This window comes from Ranitomeya imitator, chromosome 6 (genome assembly GCF_032444005.1).
Source record: "Ranitomeya imitator isolate aRanImi1 chromosome 6, aRanImi1.pri, whole genome shotgun sequence".
Taxonomy (NCBI): Eukaryota; Metazoa; Chordata; class Amphibia; order Anura; family Dendrobatidae; genus Ranitomeya; species Ranitomeya imitator.
In genome coordinates this window covers 457901662-457924373 of record NC_091287.1, presented here as the reverse complement: position 1 = coordinate 457924373, position 22712 = coordinate 457901662, and the positions used below count along the sequence as shown (strand labels likewise).

At 42.2% G+C, this 22712-nt stretch overlaps 1 protein-coding gene across 1 annotated transcript in view; it reads left to right on the top strand.

Annotated features, from left to right (window-relative positions):
• Nucleotides 1-2080: 2080 nt before the first annotated feature.
• Nucleotides 2081-22712, top strand: part of SBSPON (somatomedin B and thrombospondin type 1 domain containing) — a 41891-nt gene continuing 21259 nt past the window's right edge. The window contains exons 1-3 of the mRNA XM_069731480.1: nt 2081-2605; nt 18208-18402; nt 18768-18858. Of these exons, the coding sequence (XP_069587581.1) occupies nt 2374-2605; nt 18208-18402; nt 18768-18858 (518 nt within the window). The 5' untranslated portion in view covers nt 2081-2373. The remainder of the gene's footprint in view (nt 2606-18207; nt 18403-18767; nt 18859-22712) is intronic.

The window sequence follows — 22712 nt, the reverse complement described above, 5'->3', positions numbered from 1 at the left end:
ATGTGCCGCTAACAGCTGCAGGTGGAATCATGATGCACCCACAGCTGTTAAGATGTTAAGAGCTACTGTCAATCTCTGACAGCTGCATTTAACAAGGCCGTTTCGGAAGTGCGTCACAAGACCCGCCCATCGGTGCCCTAGTTGTCACATGAGCGCTGGGCACCGATGGGTTGGTATGAAAACCCAGGGTTTGCAAGGAGGACCCTGTGGTTGTCTTTGCCACTCATATTTCGTATATCACCATGTTCAGAATCACCCACTCTATAAAAAAAATAAAAATAATTAATCTGATTGGTAAACAGTGTAATGAGAAAAAAAATCTAAACTCCAAAATTACGTTTTTTTGGTCTCTGCAACATTGCAGTTAAATGCAATAATGGCCATCAAAAGATCGTATCTGCACCAAAATGGTGTCATTAAAATCACCTGCTCAGTGCGCAAAAAATAAGTCCTCACCCATCCATAGAGCCCAAAAAATGGAGACTCTATGGGTCTTAGAAAATGGCACCATTTTTTTCCCCTAACTTCGGATCTATACATTTTTGGTGTCTGCAAACTTATAATGACCTGTAGAATCATAATGGCAGGTTAGTTTTAGCATTTAGTGAACATAGTAAAAAAAAAAAAAACATTTGTGGAATTGCACTTTTTTTGCAATTTCACTGCATTTGAATTTTCTTCCAATTTTCCAGTACACTATATGGCAAAACCAATGATGTCGATCAAAAGTACAAATCGTTCAGCAAAAAACAAGCCCTCACATGGCCATATTGATCAAAGTATAAGTTATAGCTCTGGGATGAAATGGAGCAAAAAAACAAAAACGCAAAAACCTCAAGATTGTGAAAGGGTTACATTTCTCATTGTTCCTCACTGATGCTCTGTGGCACCATCCTCTCGCATTCAGCACAACACATCATTTGATCACAGTGGCCACTTGATGTCAACAGCAACAACATTTTGCAGCGCATCGAGCAGTCTTAATACAAGACACAATGGGCAGCAACAATAAATGGAATATCAGTGCTAACTTATTTCTTTAATGACCAGTCCGGCAAAATCATAAGCCAAGCCTGGGATTCCTTAGGCTAAGGAAATTCAAGCAGCTCCTGTCCACGGCCAGAGAGCACTGACCTAATCTGTGGCCCGACGTTGCGAGAAGTGACCCACTCATCTATACTAGGGAGCATATTCTATTCCTTTACTTATTACTTCTGATTTAATGGCTGCATCTATAGGAGACAGAGATACTCAGAAAAACAGCTCCCTGTAATGTCAGAAGTCACAGGCAGAACTGACCAGGGTCTGCGTGGACCCAGCAGTTGTGCTATGCTTGGCAGACCCCCAACGGTTATGTGATCACCAGATCCTTCTATTCACTCTCTGGACATTGAGCACTATGTACCTTTTGAAAGAATCTCTAAAAAAAAAGAGAGAGAATTAGGAGAAGAATCCAGTTGGCACAAGACCGCAAGTAAATCGCTTATTCGCGGTCACATGAAGACTACCCAAACTGGCAACCATAGCCATATCGGATACCTATGACCATGCTACACACTGTTAAGATTTGACATGCTACAAAAAGAAAATTTGATTAACTTGGAAAACTTTAAATCAGACTGAAACAGGACTAAAATATGGAATTTCCACTCCATCTGAATAAACAATTTACAAAATATATAAGTCCAATAGTTTCCCTTTAAAAGAGGATTTCTGTTGGCGTATGAAAGGGTTCGTCCACGTATTAGAACAGCTGTGGGTCAGAGGTTGCCCATCCTTAGGAAAGATCACAGTATTGCATTGTTTAGAAATCAACACAGTAAGAAAGCAGCTGCATCTGCAAAATTTGTTTTTGAATTATTGCTTGCGATAGGTTATGGCTCACAGATGAGGAAGGTTCTTTATTAATGGACAGTAGGACTAGTGGGTGCAGGCTCCATGTACATCGCCTACCACTAGTGATTGCATACTTGTACACATATCATCCTCCACTCTGCTCGGGGAGGAGGCGAAACTCACATTCCACCCAGTGAGAAGCCTGGGAGGGACACAGCTCTCCACACAACCCTCACTGCTGGCTGTCACTGTGTGGGGACACTTCTTCACCTGCCAGCAGTGCTCTGGAGATCCGAATCCGCTCTCCCCAGTTTGCACATTTATTCTGCTCATATTTGGATAATCTGTAGAATTCGTCACATTGCCACATGGTCATATATCCAAACTTATTTAACCAGTGACGGTCCACAGAGTGTGCGTGACACGTACAGCATCTTTCCCGGACGCCCGGAGACGTGCAGCCACCATGTCATCAGGGTCCATCATCTAAATCCGAAGTGGCCTCGCTTTACCTGCTGAACACATTACAGCGCAGTAATGGATCAGCACAGGAGAAGATACTGCACTTGGGTGTGTTTGATGGGATTGCTGGGACTCGGTGGCATGGCCGAAGGTGGCTGTATGGAGGCGAGAAAGTGCTGCAAAGGCAGAGATCTGACATGTGTCAGCAAGGGCTGGAGGATGGACAGGGAATATGGGACTTGCTTCTGTGATCAAGTGTGCACATCAACCAAGGACTGCTGCCACGACTATACGCAGGCCTGTCCCGGTAAGCACATGTCGCTGTGGCTAAGCTGTTATTCCCTCTGGTCATGGTCTACGCCAACAATGCTCCTAATGTAGGCGCTGATAGTGACTATAGGGGACAGTGGGCTGGCGTACGGCACATAACATATATTTTCACTGCCTTTAAAAGCATGCATCCTGCAAGGCTCATTTTTATTATAAGGTGAATGAATGGGTATCATACAGGTGCATACATTTGTGCCATATGTAAGGCTACGTTCACATTTGCGTTGTTGGGCGCAGCGTCGGCGACGCAACCCACAACGCATAAACACAACGCAGCGTTTTGTGACGCATGCGTTGTCATAAGATAGTAAAGATCAGGAAATTCGGCGCAGGAAAAACGCTACAAGTAGCGTCGTCTGCACCCTGTCTTGTGCGTCAAAATGACGCATGCGGCGTAAAACGCATTACAACGCATACCGGCGCATGATGCATGCATCGGTATCCGTCGATGACGCTGCGCCCAACAACGCAAATGTGAACGTAGCCTAAGAGAGTTTTCCTGCATGTATACAAAACAGATAGGCTAAGTTCACACTGGACGTTTTTGCTGTGGTTTTTTTTTCTGCAGCAAAACCTGAGTGCTTGGCAAGAAAGAAGGTTTTGCTGCATGTTTGGTGCGTTTTCGGTGCTTTTTTATGCGTTTCTTTTGCATTTAATTCAATGGGTGAAAAACTCTGAAAGAAGTGACATGCTCTACGTCCAAAAAACCATGCAAATTACAAAATACTGATGACAAAAAAAAAGCAAAATGTGTATGAGATTTCTGAAGTCTCATAGACATAGCTGGTACTGTAAAAAGCAGCTGAAAATTAGCATAAAAAAAGTATTAAAAAAAACACAGCCAAAACGCCCAGTGTGAACTTAACCATACTGTACATGTGAGAACAGCATTTAAGGGATTGTTCACACACAGCGTTTTGATTTTTTTATTCTGCTGCTTTTTATGCACCGCAAATACACAATATCAATTTTTCTGATTATTGCTTTTTTGTCGTGTTTTTCTTTTATTATGCATTTTTGGTACAGATTTCAAGCTGCTTTATTCAACGCATTTTTGTTAGTAGAGAAAAGTTGGGATTCTGCACTTTTATAGGCTCCCCATAAAAGCATACACAGCCTTGCACAGATAAATGGAGCAGATTTTCAGCACAAAAAAGCTCAGCAGAAAAAACACAGCATTTATACTAGGTGAGAACATGAGTTTTGAGAAGTTTTTTTATAAATACTTTAATTGCTCTTTCAAGAGTTTTTCTTCCCATCTCACATCTGGTAAATGAGTTCTACCATCTTACATAGATGAGAAAACCTTTTAAAATTTGAGGATGATTAAAAGGCAATTCAGCCTAATTGTCTTCACATTAAAATTCTGACCAGCCCTAATCTTAGTAAGATATGATAAGGGTATGTGCCCACGCTGCAGATTTTCTTGCGGATTTTTCCGCAGCGGATTTGGAAAATCCGCAGTGCAAAACCACTCCGGTTTTCACTGCGGATTTTCTTGCAGTTTGTTCTGCGGATTCTTCTGCGGGTTTTCACCAGCACTTTCCTATTGGTGCTGATTGAAACCCGCTGCGGAATCCGCACAAACAATTGACATGCTGCGGAAAATAATCCGCAGCATTTCCGCGCGGCTTTTTCCGCAGCATGTGCACAGCGTTTTTTTTTTTCCATAGGTTTACATTGTACTGTAAACTTTGGGAAAACTGCTGCGGATCCACAGCGGCCAAATCCGCTGCAGGTCCGCAGCAAAATCCGCAGCGTGTGAACACAGCCTAAGATGACCTGTGATTATTGAAGAATAGTCTAAAAAATGCTGAGACTTGTAGTTCAAAAACAACCTTAGACTCAGAGCCTCTATTAACTCTCCCAAGAAGTTGCATTTAGAATTTTTTCCTGTCTTTGCTCCAGGCTGTCATTTTTTCAAAACCAATTCAGGAAGACAAGGAACAATTCAGAAATTCCTTTTAATATCCTCATCTGGGTGGATAAAGCTTGGCTCTAGTACTTTAGGAAATGACTAATTGATCCTATTCTTGATTTCACATTTTTCACTCGCTCCTCAGACCCATAATAAGGAAAACATGCCTGGTTTATGAAATGAATGAGAAGAGTTTGATGAATGTGTAATTGTTGGTATGTACGAATAATACTGGCAACAAATAGTTCATAAAAAGTTTACTTTATTCATCCCTATTGGTGTGCACTAAATGACCAAATCATCATGGACCTGCAATACATACGTGAAAAATGACAAGTATTTGTTAGGAGTTTCCTGGAAGAAGCCTGCTGCGAAACTCGCGTTGGGGTGAGGTGGGACACTGGGTCAGCCGCAGGTAGATATTGCACTGTTTTCTGGTTTTGCACATGTCTGTAATGGTTACGCTATATATGCATGCTTCGGCAGCTGAAGTGGATTAATACCGGATTAATGTGTGACTCTGCATTTACTACCTTGCATCATATGCTTTTAGCAATATATACTACTTGGCCTCCCATTTCTTGTTAAGGTGCTTATGCACTATGGCACTGGATATAATTTTTGTTCCGTAATAAAGCCTTATTTTAATCTTATCCTGGATCTCTTAGTTTCGGCTGTCTGTTATGTTAGACCGAAGGTAGTGAGTATGTATTAGGAAGTGCCAGCTTTATGATATGGACATTGGTGGGTAAATATTTCTACCTTTGCAAAACCTAAGCTGCTATCTCAGCTTGCTACCATATTAGTACCCTGTTTAGACAGCGTTTGCCTTGAGCATTACAGGTGCTGGAACTGTCAAACCATTACTAAAGGCTTTATCAGTGTGTCATCGGTATTTTGTATGCCAAAACCAGGGGGCTGTCTCCAAAACATAGAAGTCTTTCAATTCTAGTTTTTTTCTGCAAGTTCCACCCCTGGTCTTGGCTTACAAATACTGATGCAAAAATACTGATGTGTGAATGAGGGCTTAAAGTGAAAATCCAGGTTCCCCCATACTGAGCCTTATTTGCCACAGCATAAATGTGGTAATTGGGCTGTGATGGAAACACTTTCTGCTGGGAAGCCTGTGATAGACTTGGGTTTATACAAAGTATCTAATCAGAGCTGCAAAAGAGGGAACAAGCTGGGGCCTAAACCTAACCGAGCAGGAGGTGAGTCTCAGACTACTGCAGACTCCCTCTAGGCACTGTAGCTCAGCTGTAGTCACAGACTACAGCTTTCTCCTAAGAGAGCTTATCTAAAAGGTAGCCAAAAAGAAAGCACTACACAAAATGTAAAGCAGGTGAGCATGCCCTATAGACACTTATAGGTCCCAGTCATCCTAGATACAGTGGGACAGAGCCATATTTGGGGCTCTTCTCCACTGTCCTGTGTGGACTGCCCAAAGTCACCCACTGCCAACACCATTACGCCACCTCTTTTATCTTCTGTCGCCAGTGTACTGCTGTGCAATGCGTGCACTTTTCTGACTTACTGAGCTACATAAAAGATAAGAGTCTTGACGATCTGGTACTGCGTCTTCACTCCTGATATGAGATGCTGCAGCCTGCAATGTCCTCAATTCGCTCTACCCTCCGAAGACAAATGCAAGCGTTTTACTAAAAAAAAAAGTTTTAAAAAAATCTAAAAGAAAATATGTAAAAATTTCAAATCACCCGCTTTTAATAATAAAGAACAAAATAAAACAACATAAGCATATTTATTAATGTCACATCCATGAGATTCTGATCTATGAAAACATACATAAATAGACAAAATCTAAACATTGCTTTTTGGGGGTTACTGCCAAATCACCCTTAAAAATAGAATGAAAAGCGATCAAAACATTGTGTATGTAGCCTAAAATGGAATCAAGAGAAATGTTGGGATTGTCACGATAATAACATCAAGCCAAGATAGTTCTATCGACAGAAAAATAAAAAGATATGCGTCTCAGAAAATGGCAACACAAGGCAATGTTTTTTTTCAATACTTAAGTAAAAAAAAAAAATAAAAACAATATACCGTATATTTCGGACTATAAGACATACTTTTTCCCAAAAACATTTGGGATGAAAATGGAGGGTGCGTCTTATAGTCCAAACGCATGCTTACCGGGGAGTTGCGGCAGTGGTGTAGCAGTGTCCCTTCCTCAGGGAACCGACAGAGGCAGAGGTGTGGCGATGCTGAGGCTCGGTATTGGTGGTGGGCGGTGTGGAGAACATCGTTGGTTTCCCTGTGGCCATCATTCTGAAGCCGTGGGCCGCTGGAGGCCACGCGTGCGCAGATTGAGATCTCAGCAGCCATTTTCCTGAAGCCGAGATCTCAATCTGCGAATGCGTGACCTCAGGGAGATGGCCGCTGAGAAACTGGTGATGCACTTGGCTCTGCTCACCATGGGCACAGGGCTGCGGTGCGCCACATTTCTGCCGCTGGTATCCTGAGGAAGGGACCCTGCTCCATGCTCTGCCTTAGCGCCAACACCAGACCCGCAGCATCGGACCATGCCTCTTGTGACCCCGCTCTACCACCGCAGTCCCTCAGGTAAGATACCTTAAATTCGGACAATAAGATGGACCCCCATCTTATAAAAAGCTTTTTTCTCCTATTTTCCACCCCAATATTTGGGGTGCGTCTTATGGTTCTATGCGTCTTATATTCCAAAAATACAGTATGTATGGTATCACCATACTTGAATTAACCCGAGAAATTGTATTCCCATTTGATTTTTGCTGGACAATGGAAGTGGTAAAAACAAAACCCAAAAAACAATGACAGAATAGTGGTGTTTTTTCCCATTTCACCACACTTACAATTTTTGTTTCCATTTTCCAGTACGTATGGTTAAATGACTGGCCATTGAAAACTGCATCAAGCCCTTATTTGCATACATTGACGGAAAAATCTAAAAGCTATGGCTCTAGAAAGTAGAGGAGAACAAAACAGAAGCACAAAAAATAAAAAAAATGCCTGATCATGAAGGGGTTAGGCCAGGATGTTAAATCCCATAACTAACAGGACAAGGGCTTGGACCCAACACAGTGAAAAAAAGTTCAGATTTCAATCCAGAATAGTAGGACACAGACTCCTTTATTCAATCTTCACCTAACTGACGTCAGCATGAGCGTGGTGGAAAAATTTCTAACAGCGCTTGCGTTGACATCAGTTAGGTGAAGGGAGTTCATTGGCTGTGAACTCACAGGACCTGTCTGACGGCACCGCGAGCGTGAGAACATTCTCATGCTCGCGGTGACGTCAGACAGGTTACAGTTCACCGCGAGACACTGAGGATTGGTAGCAGATGCTGCTCAGTGTCTCTGCTGGATGACAGACTGTACAGTCGCGTCATGCCACAATGCAGCCTGCCATATAGATATAGCTGAGCTAGACCTGTCGCAGGACAAATCGATTATCTCCTCAGTGGACAGGTGAGGTATAAGGCTGTTTATTATTTCAATTCTCTTACAGGGGACAATGGCATCACTGGAATGGGGATTGACATAAGTATGGTTTAATTAAGACTTATTAAAGGAGTCGCCTTTTCTGGGTTGTCTGAAACCTGATGTTTTTAATCCCAACCCTAACTTTAGCCCCAACCCTAACCCTAATGGGAAAATGGAAATAAATACATTTTTTTTAAATTTTATTATTTTTCCCTAACTAAGGCAGTGATAACGGGGGGGTTGATTTACTATTTATAGCGGGTTTTTATAGCGGGTTTTTATGTTTGGCAGCTGTCACACACTAAAAGATGCTTTTTATTGCAAAAAAATAGTTTTTTGTCAGCTGACACCCGGTCGTGATCAGCCGCGCTCCCCCCGTGAGTAATAATAATATAATAATAATCACCTGCCCAATACAATCCCAACAGTGAAACATGGTGGTGGCAGCATCATGCTATGGGGTGTTTTTCATCTGCAGGGACAGGACGACTGGTTGTCATTGAAGGAAACATGAATGCGGCCTCCCTGCTAACACCTTGCACCTCTCCAGTCCATCCTTAACTCTGCTGCCCGACTAATTCATCTCTTTCCTCGCTACTCCTCTGCTTCCATCCTCTGCAAATATCTTCACTGGATCCCATTCCCTCAGTGTTTCTAGTTCAAATTACTAATACTGACCTACAAAGCCATCCATAACCTGTCTCCTCCATATATCTTTGAACTAATCTCCCGATATCTTCCCTCATGTAATCTCTGGTCCTCCTAAGACCTCCTTCTCTCCTCCACACTTATTCGCTCCTCACCCAACCACCTCCAAGACTTCTCCAGAATATCCCCCATCCTCTGGAATTCTTTGCCCCAACACGTCTGACTATCAACCACATTCGGATCCTTCAGACGGAACCTGAAAACCCACCTCTTCAGGAAAGCCTACAGCCTGCACTGACCCCACTGCCTCCTCACCACTGTCGGAGCTACTGCCTCATCAACAAAGGAGCTGCTGCAATCCTCAACCTATTGTCTCTTTCCCCACCTTCCTGCACAATGTAAGCTCGCAAAGGGCAGGGTCCTCACCCCTCTGTATCAGTCTGATATCTGTAATTTGTATGTAACCCCTTCTCATATACAGCACCATGGAATCAATGGTGCTAGATGAATAAATAATAATAATAATCACCTGCCCAATACAATCCCAACAGTGAAACATGGTGGTGGCAGCATCATGCTATGGGGTGTTTTTCATCTGCAGGGACAGGACGACTGGTTGTCATTGAAGGAAACATGAATGCAGCCAAGTACAGAGATATCCTGGATGAAAACCTCTCCCAGAGTGCTCTGGACCTCAGACTTGGCTGAAGATTCACTTTCCAACAAGATAATGACCCTAAACACACAACTAAAATAACAAAGGAGTGGCTTCAGAACAACTCTGTGACCATTCTTGACCGGTCCACCTAGAGCCCTGACCTAAACCCAATTGAGCATCTCTGGAGAGACCTGAAAATGGCTGTCCTCCAACGTGTAGTCTCGAAAGCTTGCAATTTGTTACCATCTTTTCAGTTAGCCATTAAAAGGTATCAACCACTGAGGACTCAATTCTAAATATTTTTCTGACCTCCAACGTTCACCATCCAACCTGACAGAACTGGAGAGGATCTGCAAGGAAGAATTTTAGAGTATCCCCAAATCCAGGTGTGAAAAACTTGTTGCATTATTCCCAAGAAGACTCATGGCTGTAGTAGCTCAAAAGGCTGCTTCTACTCAATACTAAGCAACGGGCCTGAATACTTATGACCATGTGATATTTCAGTTTTTCTTTTTAAATAAATTTGCAAAAATTACTACATTTCTGTTTTTTTTAAGTCAAGATGGGGTTCAGAATGTACATTAATGAGAAAAAAATGAACTTTTTTGAATTTACCAAATGGCTGCAATGAAACAAAGAGTGAAAAATTTAAAGGGCCCTGAATACTTTCCGTGCCCACTGTATGTTGTGGTACTGTGGCATATAGTATAAATTATGGTATAAATTATGGTCTCCGTTCTTAAAGCTTAACTTCAGAGGGGTACCAAGATGGTGACTATGGGAGCTAAATTATCGCAGGTTAAAGTCCCCTAGGGTGACTAAAAAGTAAATGCACATTTATGCTTCATGCATGCAGCAGCACAAAATAAGCCAGTATATGGCAACACATGTTGAACAGATTCTCCCAAGAAGTAAACTAATGGGCTTATTCTTTAACAGCTATCTATATATATAATTGCCTAAGGGTTTTTCCGTCTGTCTGTCTGTCTGTCTGTCTGTCTGTCTGTCTGTCCTGGAAATCCCGGCTCTCTGATTGGTCGAGGCCGCCAGGCCTCGACCAATCAGCAACGGGCACAGCGACGATGATGTCATAATTGTTGCCATGGCGACGATGATGTCATAAAGGTTGCCTCGACCAATCAGCGACGGGCACAGTCTGCCGCAAATTCTGGAATCATCATTGTCCATATACTACGGGGACATGCATATTCTAGAATACCCGATGCATTAGAATCGGGCCACAATCTAGTATTGTATAAGCATTTTCTCACTACATTAAAGGGAGTCTGCCCTAACTAACAGTAGCCACTAATCACATAGCCCTGTAGGTCACACAGCCTCTCTAACCCCTTCACCCACACTGCCATGTATGTACGTCACGGTTAAGAAATATGTGTATGCAGCCGGCTCTGTAGCTGTGTCGCTTCATATGGGGCAGATGAATGAATCTTCACAGTGATGTACATGTTTAGAATCTGAGAGCAGCATTATGTAGGGACAGAGAACCTGATTCTAGTCATGTATCACTTACTGGGCTGCTTTGAGTAGCTTGTATATAATAGTAACATAGTAACATCGTAACATAGTTAGTAAGGCCGAAAAAAGACATTTGTCCATCCAGTTCAGCCTATATTCCATCATAATAAATCCCCAGATCTACGTCCTTCTACAGAACCTAATTGTATGATACAATATTGTTCTGCTCCAGGAAGACATCCAGGCCTCTCTTGAACCCCTCGACTGAGTTCGCCATCACCACCTCCTCAGGCAAGCAATTCCAGATTCTCACTGCCCTAACAGTAAAGAATCCTCTTCTATGTTGGTGGAAAAACCTTCTCTCCTCCAGACGCAAAGAATGCCCCCTTGTGCCCGTCACCTTCCTTGGTATAAACAGATCCTCAGCAAGATATTTGTATTGTCCCCTTATATACTTATACATGGTTATTAGATCGCCCCTCAGTCGTCTTTTTTCTAGACTAAATAATCCTAATTTCGCTAATCTATCTGGGTATTGTAGTTCTCCCATCCCCTTTATTAATTTTGTTGCCCTCCTTTGTACTCTCTCTAGTTCCATTATATCCTTCCTGAGCACCGGTGACCAAAACTGGACACAGTACTCCATGTGCGGTCTAACTAGGGATTTGTACAGAGGCAGTATAATGCTCTCATCATGTGTATCCAGACCTCTTTTAATGCACCCCATGATCCTGTTTGCCTTGGCAGCTGCTGCCTGGCACTGGCTGCTCCAGGTAAGTTTATCATTAACTAGGATCCCCAAGTCCTTCTCCCTGTCAGATTTACACAGTGGTTTCCCATTCAGTGTGTAATGGTGATATTGATTCCTTCTTCCCATGTGTATAACCTTACATTTATCATTGTTAAACCTCATCTGCCACCTTTCAGCCCAAGTAATCCAATTTTTCTCTGTTGTTGATATGCCAATGATCAGAAAGCTGGGCTGTGTATAACACCGCCCACACCCCTGATTGGCTGCTTCCTGTATACACTGCGCATAGTCAGCAACTGCCAATCAGTAATGGGGGTGGGGTTACACAGATTCGCTGGACTGCCTGGCAAACAACACATAGGCTTCTAGTTATAATCTCCTGCTGATAAAACACTGATTGTATTGAAACTACAGTAAGATGTTGAGCAAGTAACACATCATTGGCATCAGGCTCTCCTGCATTATGCTTCTCTCAGACTAAATAACTAAAGCCTGCTGAAAGATTCCCCTTAAAGTGAACGAGGGATTTTCCACTTTAGCACCTGTACCATATGTGGCTCCTAGCAGGTCCATATTCTAAAAACCTATGTAACAAAATTCACATTTTAATATCATTGTATATCTATGCAGATCACCTCCACTAGTCACCGAGATGTGTCTAATCCCATCACCATCACTCTCAGTCTACTGTAATTAGGTCAAGAGAGGTGTAATTAACGGGCTACCAAATGCCCGATCTTCACCCAGCACTGAACACCTTGTTGGCGGCCCATCAGTCAATACTCCAATTACAACAGATCCGGTGTGATATTACGGGATAAGAGACTAGTGGAGAGCTTCTGTAATAAGTATCTGCTATTAAGACTTATGAAGAGGCAAATCCTGCATAGGTGCAAGACTATATATATGTGCATAACCTCATTTTAGGTGGATTCTGCTTGGAAATTCTGAAAAAGCATTTAAAAAAAGAGTGCACATATCCATAAAGCGCTAAATCGCCCTGTGCTTCGGCTAACTAATGTAGGTGCTGAATAAAGTGTTTTGCCAAATTAAAGAAGAGTGCCCTAATAGTTTATATGAAACTGGGATCTCCGACCCAGATAATTAGTTTAAAGGGGTCCTGTCGCCAGAACAAAAGTTGGCAGTTTTTGCTCTAATTTTATCTCGCTGTTCCTCTAAATAATCCGTTTTTTGCTTGGTTTAAATCATCCTTACGGTCCCAGAGCTTTAGACCTATTGATTTAGTGTTAATTTCTATGGTCTTTATCTATGGGGCATGGCTAACAGGGTTCTTTGGGGGCATGTCTTTAGGCTGCTCAGTATAATTACCCTGTGAGCAATGCCCACTTGGTAAAGACCTTGAAAATGAGCAAAGTAACGAAAAAATGGGGCACTCGCCACTGCTCTTTAACATAAGCTATATTTGCAGTTCCAGAGATTGTGGAGACAATGTGGCCAACAGCGGTTTCTCTAGTCACGTAAAGCCGCTATCAGCCATATGGTCTCCACAATCTTTGTTTGGAACCGCAAAATAAAGCTCATTCTAACACCTGATGGTGAGGGCCCCATTTTCTCCTTACATTACTATGTGGACTATTGCCTGGTGAGCACCATCGAGACGGTTAATCAGCTGCTGAATCTAGTCTAGATATTTTCATTATTGCTGTTTCAACGAACATTAATGTAAAGGATAGAATTGTTGGATCCCTGCTTTTTTTACAAGTAGTGGACCATAATACAGGTCCTTCTCAAAAAATTAGCATATAGTGTTAAATTTCATTATTTACCATAATGTAATGATTACAATTAAACTTTCATATATTATAGATTCATTATCCACCAACTGAAATTTGTCAGGTCTTTTATTGTTTTAATACTGATGATTTTGGCATACAACTCCTGATAACCCAAAAAACCCGTCTCAATAAATTAGCATATTTCACCCATCCAATCAAATAAAAGTGTTTTTTAATAACAAACAAAAAAAACCATCAAATAATAATGTTCAGTTATGCACTCAATACTTGGTCGGGAATCCTTTGGCAGAAATGACTGCTTCAATGCGGCGTGGCATGGAGGCAATCAGCCTGTGACACTGCTGAGATGTTATGGAGGCCCAGGATGCTTCAATAGCGGCCTTAAGCTCATCCAGAGTGTTGGGTCTTGCGTCTCTCAACTTTCTCTTCACAATATCCCACAGATTCTCTCTGGGGTTCAGGTCAGGAGAGTTGGCAGGCCAATTGAGCACAGTAATACCATGGTCAGTAAACCATTTACCAGTGGTTTTGGCACTGTGAGCAGGTGCCAGGTCGTGCTGAAAAATGAAATCTTCATCTCCATAAAGCATTTCAGCCGATGGAAGCATGAAGTGCTCCAAAATCTCCTGATAGCTAGCTGCATTGACCCTGCCCTTGATGAAACACAGTGGACCAACACCAGCAGCTGACATGGCACCCCACACCATCACTGACTGTGGGTACTTGACACTGGACTTCAGGCATTTTGGCATTTCCTTCTCCCCAGTCTTCCTCCAGACTCTGGCACCTTGATTTCCGAATGACATGCAAAATTTGCTTTCATCAGAAAAAAGTACTTGGGACCACTTAGCAACAGTCCAGTGCTGCTTCTCTGTAGCCCAGGTCAGGCGCCTCTGCCGCTGTTTATGGTTCAAAAGTGGCTTTACCTGGGGAATGCGGCACCTGTAGCCCATTTCCTGCACACGCCTGTGCACGGTGGCTCTGGATGTTTCCACACCAGACTCAGTCCACTGCTTCCTCAGGTTCCCCAAGGTCTGGAATCGGTCCTTCTCCACAATCTTCCTCAGGGTCCGGTCTCCTCTTCTCGTTGTACAGCGTTTTCTGCCACATTGTTTCCTTCCAACAGACTTACCATTGAGGTGCCTTGATACAGCACTCTGGGAACAGCCTATTTGTTGAGAAATTTCTTTCTGGGTCTTACCCTCTTACTTGAGGGTTTCAATGATGGCCTTCTTGACATCTGTCAGGTCGCTAGTCTTACCCATGATGGGGGTTTTGAGTAATGAACCAGGCAGGGAGTTTATAAAAGCCTCAGGTATCTTTTGCATGTGTTTAGAGTTAATTAGTTGATTCAGAAGATTAGGGTAATAGGTCGTTTAGAGAACCTTTTCTTGATATGCTAATTTATTGAGACAGGTTTTTTGGGTTATCAGGAGTTGTATGCCAAAATCATCAGTATTAAAACAATAAAAGACCTGACAAATTTCAGTTGGTGGATAATGAATCTATAATATATGAAAGTTTAATTGTAATCATTACATTATGGTAAATAATGAAATTTAACACTATATGCTAATTTTTTGAGAAGGACCTGTAATTAGCCCCATATAAAAAGGTCCATATCTCTGGACCCATATAGAAGATTTAAAAAAATATTTGGAAAGGAGCAACGGGAATAAAATAAGAGCAAACACTGGTCACGTTTGGCCTGGTGACAGGTCCTCTTTAGCATGTAAATGTGAGTCCAGTTTTGGTTCCCCCGGTATGACTTTATGGCGTAACTTCCATTTATAATTTCTTACATTGAATCCTTTACAAACATTTTAACCTTTGAAAGTCCTGAAGTGCCAAGTGTTCTATCTCATGGATTAGGCTCAGTATATAGTGGGGATTCAGCAGCCAAATGAAAGACTGAAATGCAATTAAATGTGCTTGCTTGTAATTATCACACTGAGATCAGTGCAACCACTAATTATGCTCAAGAGGGAAGTTCATTTTTTACATGGATGATATACCGTAGTTGTTTTGTGCTTCATGAAGGGGTTTCTGGATTTAGATTAATAAGACGTAATCACTGAGTAAATTGGAAATGTTATTTAACTTGCTAAAACAATTTGCATGTCAATTTCTCATAATTTTCAAGAATCTGTTTGCTGTCAGTAAAGGGAAATCTGTTGTAGTTTCAGGCTGCACACTGTGTTGTGTTGTGAAGAGTGAATACAAATCCATTCAGTCTAAGCAAGCTATTGTGAGAATCAGCCGCAGCTGCACAGTAATACAGGAAAAGACTTTATTGAGGACCTACTGTACATTGGTTAACCAAAGCAGAGAGCGATATACAAGCTCGATGGCTACAGTGCCTACCTGTGCGACTGTCGTCGCTCCCGGTTTTGCCACCTCATTCTCTAAAAAGGTGAACACAGATGCCAAACACTATAAGACATATGGCTGTAGGTTTGTTCCAAGGCTATTTGTCACAACTCAGTTGCCAGGTGCCCCGTGACCAGGAGATCCTTCTCTGTCCCTAACAGTAGGGGTGCCCTAGCTCCTCCTGTTGCCCTGATTACTTCTGATGGTGAAGATGCCGGGGCTACATACCTTGCCTTAGCTCCAGAATCCACCATCAGTCTTTACCCTTCCCCCACCTAGGGAAGAGGGGAGTAGTAGTAAACCGTAATACACCTACGAGACTAACAATCTTATAAGGACCAATGAACCTGAAACCCAGTTTCCAAGAGGGAACCTTCAACTTAATGTTCCTCGATGTAAACTGCACTATGTCACCAACACACAGATCTGGACCCACCAAACGTTTGTGATCAGCCACACTTTTATATTTGGACCCCATCTTCCTCAAATTATCCTTAACCCCTTGCCACACAGATGTAATTGATGATGAAAATTGTTCTTCTTCAGGTATTCCAGAAGAACGATTCCTATTAAATGAGCTGAACTGAGGATGAAACCCATATGCCCCGGGGAGTGGATGGGTTTAAGCCGAAGTAGGATAAGAAAGGGAATTATCGCACACTTCAAACCAAGCAGCAGTCACAGATAAATCCACAAAACGCCTTCTCCTATAATAACCAACAACAACCACCAGCCATGCAGTATAAGCTAACTCTGACAATGAGTGCTAGCCAAGACCCAGTTTATATAGGAGATGAGAGTGACTAATAGTGCACAGCTGAGAGCCTAAACGCTCCAGGAGCACGCAACAGAGCAGATCACCCCCTGCACTGCCAAAAGAAATTTACACTGTTTAACAAGAAGATGAAGTGCTTCTAATTAGTGCAGGGATAGGAGAAATCAGACACTGCATTCTTCTGGCTTCTCTCTGTCACGGTAAACCCGTGACACTATGGCTGAATATTTCTGATTAATGAACTCTGCACAGCAGTGGCACACCTTGTCTGAGAAACTAAGTTTATTGATTCATGCTAATTTGTAAAGCTGGTTTGTGATCGGCCATATGCATTTGACCCAGATTGTTTCCCCATTCTGCTTCCCGATTGGTACTTGCCCCTAACCAGTATCTGTACTAGTATGACACGGTGTGTTCACTCTAGAAAGAGTGTCTGGGAGGACCTGACACATGTAATTCTTAATTTGCCCTGTGGGGGCACAGTAGGAATATTGAAACTCCCCTCTGCTTCGATAATTTATCCGATCGAGGATTTCTGTATTTATTGTAGCTTCATCTGCTATCCTACAGTGTTAAACATTTATCTATTAAACCAAAGTAGATTCAGCTTACACTATTGTATTATCACCAGGGCAGAGAAATGTGACATCGTCTATAGGAAGTGTACATTGACTCTCTGTACATCTCCTGTATTACTAACAATGGCTCATAATAACACAACTCCTCACTGTTTGGTTTTGACAGTTCTAGAAAATGACAAACATAAAAATCTTGGCAAAGGATTAGATAAAGTTTCTTTGGAAGCTGTTAGAAGAATTTCAGCCTGATGAGATGAGAACAATTTGCTCCATAGTAAATCCACAAAGTGCAAAGCACTCAAAATAAGGCGGTGGTGGGTAACAAGATGCCAGCAACCCAACCACTTGATGGCAAAGTGCATCCTAAAAATGATCAGGAATATGGGCAGAAAACAGCTTGTAGCTCTATTTACTGTGTTCAGTTCACTTGTATATGTAGATATAAATAATACCTTGTAGTTTGTCCATAACTAGCTCAGAATTCCATATCAGTTCTGTGTTTTGTCCATAAGATCTCTGTTGTATTATTTCTCCCGTATTATTTTTAACAAATATGGATGCAATATATTTTTTACGGGGTCCATTCATTCCTATTGGGAGAACTTATACTACTATACTACTTATAGAACTATAAACTTAATATACAGTACAACAGGGGCAGATTAAGGATAGCCAGGGTCCCGGGCAGTTTAGGGTGCATAGGCCCCCCAACACCCAATGTTTCACGTGACATGTGACATATTTTGGGGAAATCATGTGACAGGTCACGTGATGAACACACAGCCGCTCTGGTGCACATTAGTGATGAGTGTCTATGCTCGTGTGCTATCCAAGTGTCTACCGCGTGCTCGAATAATATGTTTGTGTCCCCGTGGCTGCATGTCTCGCGGAGGTTAGACAGCCACAATACATGCAGAGACTGCCTGCTTGTTAGATAGTGATAGATGTTAGATAGTGTTTTATCAATTAAAATAACATATAATCATTAATAGGTAAGCTTTGCCATAATAGAAAAAAAGATGTCATATGTGGGGTTTGATAACAATGTGGAGGTAGTATCATCTTGCTGTTATAATGTAGAAACAATACCGAAAGCAGAAAATAAAGGAAGCACAAAGAATGACTTAATTACACTTAACTAAACATCTGTGCTTGTGTTTTTCCAGCTCGTTCATGTGTCGTTAGTGAATGGAGCCATTGGAGTGGCTGTGCGATCCAGTGCAGCCCAACATATAGGGTGCGCCGGCGTCAAGTGTTACAGGAGCCCGAAAATGGAGGAGAGCCCTGCCCAAACCTAGAGGAGAAGGCTGGATGTCTGGAATATTTCACAAATCAGGGCATTGAATGTGGCCACTTGCATGGTAAAAAAATATGAAGGATTTTATTTAGGTTCTGAAAGCAAAATAAGGCAACTATTATCCTAATAATACCCGGTACTCAATGTATTGCTCTTTATTATACAGATTATTTCATTATTGTAATATTCTTGTGATTGCTAGCCATCATGTATTTCCTGTGACAGTTCACTTTCCCGGCCTTGTCTGTTCGCTGGCCAGTGCTTAGATTGGTAACACCAGGAGGCTGCGCACTAACCCCTTATCTGAGAACAGAGATAAGACCTTGCTTTTCCATTCTCTATCCTTTCCCACACAGTAATAAGAGAGAGATTAGAAATCTTCCGAAAAACAGTAAATGTGAATAACATTGTACTTATGTTTTCCCATAGTCCCGGCATTTATTACTACATCCGAGTACAACAAAGAGAGAAGGAGGCGCGCAGTGCCGACAGACTGGGCATCCCATACAGAGGATCCTGGGTACGGAAATAACCCGATCAATGGAGAAATCCAGTGTTATATGCTCCAATATATTCACGTATTCTAGAAAAGGCAAAACGAACTAAATGAAAGAAATCTACTATATAATTGTCTAAGGGTCACTTCCGTCTGTCTGTCTGTCCTTCTGTCTGTCACGGATATTCATTGGTCGCGGCCTCTGTCTGTCATGGAAATCCAAGTCACGACCAATCAGCGACGGGCACAGTCCGGAAGAAAATGGCCGCTCCTTACTCCCCGCAGTCAGTGCCCGGCGTCCGCATACTCCCCTCCGGTCAGCGCTCACACAGGGTTAATGGCAGCGTTGACCGCGGTGTAAGGCACTCGGTTAACGCTGCTATTAACCCTGTGTGACCAACTTTTAAAAATCCCAGAATAGACCAACTACCGACCCGGAGGCTCCGGATGGTGAGTATGTAACTATTTTTTATTTTAATTCTTTTTTTTAACAGGTATATGGTGCATACTACGTGACTGGCCAATATACTACGTGACTGGGCAGTATACTACGTGTCTGTGCTGTATACTACGTGGCTCTGTGCTGTACACTATGTGGCTGGGCAATATACTATGTGGCTGGGCAATATACTATGTGGCTGGGCAATATACTACGTAACTGGGCAATATACTATGTGTCTGTGCGGTATACTACATGACTGGGCAATATACTATGTGGCTGGGCAATATACTACATAACTGGGCAATATACTACGTGACTGGGCAATATACTACGTGTCTGTGCTGTATACTACGTGACTGGGCAATATACTACGTGGCTGGGCAATATACTACGTGGCTTGTGAGGTATACTACGTGACTGGGCAATATACTACGTGACTGGGCAATATACTACGTGACTGGGCAATATACTACGTGGCTGGGCAATATACTACGTGACTGGGCAATATACTACGTGTATGTGCTGTATACTACGTGACTGGGCAATATACTACGTGGCTGGGCAATATACTACGTGGCTTGTGAGGTATACTACGTGACTGGGCAATATACTATGTGACTGGGCAATATACTATGTGACTGGGCAATATACTACGTGGCTGGGCAATATACTACGTGGCTGGGCAATATACTACGTGGCTGGGCAATATACTATGTGGGCTGTGCAATATACTACGTTGACATGCATATTCTAGAATACCCGATGCGTTAGAATCGGGCCACCATCTAGTGTTGATATAACTTTATTGTGAAGATGCACATTCACACTGTGGCCATTTAACAGATGACACAATGAACAAATACCCTGCAGTAATTAAGTAGTAATAGTACATGGAAATAAGATATAAAATAAGATATAAAAAACACAAATGGAAAGCACTCCTTGAGAAGATCGACAGCTATTTCTGAAAGAGGGCGATTGCCTTCTACTCACCTGGATCGGTTATCTTATTGAAGCAGCAGGCACAACCCTGGAAATTGCAAAAATGATCATCCACAGCCGCAGCTGCGCCATCTGAACCTCCATGTGAGATCCGGATAGAGAATATAGGAAAAAGAGACCAAAATTGGGCTTCCTAAAGTGCTGCCAAGGATGGAAGGAAGAGATTATAATGTTTAACATTTATTGCGTTACGGAGCCGGTCCAGCCCCCTCATCAGGCTCATACAGACTGATTAATACATGTCACCATTCATACCATTCCCGGTGACCTCACAATCTCACTGACTGGTTGTCCTCACAAAATTATTTAATTACTTCATCTGCATTTAAAAACATAAATCCAACAGCAATTTACCAAATGAAACACTTCCTATAATTCATTCAATATGCAAAACAAAACAAAAACAAATTATTTTTATTTGAACTGTTAAAAAAATTAAATTAAATACATTTTCATCAATATTACAATAGTATCCAAACAAATTGTCACCACAACGTAGAAGCGTATTATCTATGAATTAATTTCAGCCCTCAGGCATCAAGGTTTATAGTCTGAATATCCAATATGACTCCCAGTTGACGAGTTTCTGGAGTCTATTGGATGTGTTTTGAGTTATTTGTTCTAAAAGGGTGAGTTTTAGACACTTGGGGTCTTTTTTGTAATAAGTGAGGAAATGTTTGGATAAACTATGTGTAATAACACCATTCCGTATGTCATATGTGACTATTCATTCTGTTGCGGACTGCTGGCGTTGTGTGGCCAACGTATTGAAGATTGCAGTCACATTGCAACAGGTAGATGACATAGTTGGCATAACAGTTTAAGAAATGATTTATAGGGAAGACTTCCCCTGTGACCATAGACGAAAATGTTATACAACCTTGTTTCATCATATTGCAGCTCAAACATTTAATTGCCCTGCATTGATAGGAACCTCTATTAGAGGGTCCTTGTATGGGGGAGGGGAAGTCAATGGGGAATCTGATCTGATGTTGCCAGGGGCAACATGGATTCTTCAGATTCATGTTATTACGAAAAAACTATGTTAGTTTTTTCATTATATTTCCTGAAAGAACAGGGTCATTTGTTAAAGTTCCAGTGTTTGGATAACGTACCCCTGATGTTACTGTGAGACTGATTATATGTTGTTATAAAGCTTTAAACTATTTTTTTTGTTCAATAACTCTTTTTCTAGAATATGTTCCTTATCTTTAAACGGAGATCCTTGCCATGTTTAGGTACTCTGTCTGGTTCCGTTTTTTTGTGTGCGTTCAAAAGCATCTTTTCATATTTTTATTGGGTATTTTCTGTCCCTAAATCTCCTTTTTAGTATCTGCTTGTCTCCTTATCTCCTTATCTGTGGAACAATTTTTTCTGATCCGCCTATATTGGCCATATAGAATATTTGTGATCCACTTGGGATAGTACGCACTTGAAAACTCCAGGTAGCTGTTCACATAGACATTTTTGACGAAGGTCGAAGTGTGAATAGCACCCTGCTCAACTTTGTAAATTGCCAAGTCCAGAAACTGACCTCTTGTTGTGGAAAAGGAAAAATAAAATTCCAATCCCCAAGAATTTTTATTCAATTGGTGAACAAAGGATCGCGCCTTCAGGAGTCCCAGCCCATATGAAAAATAGGTATGGTAGTCTATAAACCTTCTATTAAAGAAGATGTTACACACCAGCAGAGAGGAGTGAGCAATATGAACAGACTTCATAAATAAGTTGGCATCACAGGGCGCGAATCGTGTACCCGCGTAGCCGCCCACCTGCCGGTAGGCCATACCCTCAAATGAAAAAAATGTTGTGCTCAACAAAAAATCTGATGCCATCCAACAAAAAATTATCTTTGTTGCCAGGCAATGATTCATCCTGGTTTACCGTTTCCACTACCACCATTATTGTCCTTTCCACCACCACCATCGTAGAATTCTCTCCTACCACTCCATCATTGCCCTCTCCATCACCCCAATTGTTGCCCTTTCCACCACCTCTATCACAGCCTTCTCCTCTACCACCCTCATTCATTGCCTCCTTCCCCACTACACCCATCATTGTCTTTTCCATTACCACCATCATTGCCTTCTCCCCCACCTCCATCATTGCCTTCTCCCCATCATCCTCATCATTGACCTTTCCACCACATCCATCATTTCCTCACCCCATCATTGCCTTCTCCCCATCTGCCCCATCATTGCCCTCTCCTCCTCTTACACACAGACACACACAGCACCATTCACCTCTCTGCACATTTCCCCGCAGCTCTATACACACACACACTAACATTCACACTCACCGCTCTGCTGCAGTATCACTGTCGGCAACTTCATCGCTCTGGCACAGCCGGCCACTGAATGATTACATTATCCAGTGGCACTGCTGTTTGTGTGAGAGGAAGCGTGGGCAGGAAGCAGGATAGAGCCGGCGCGCT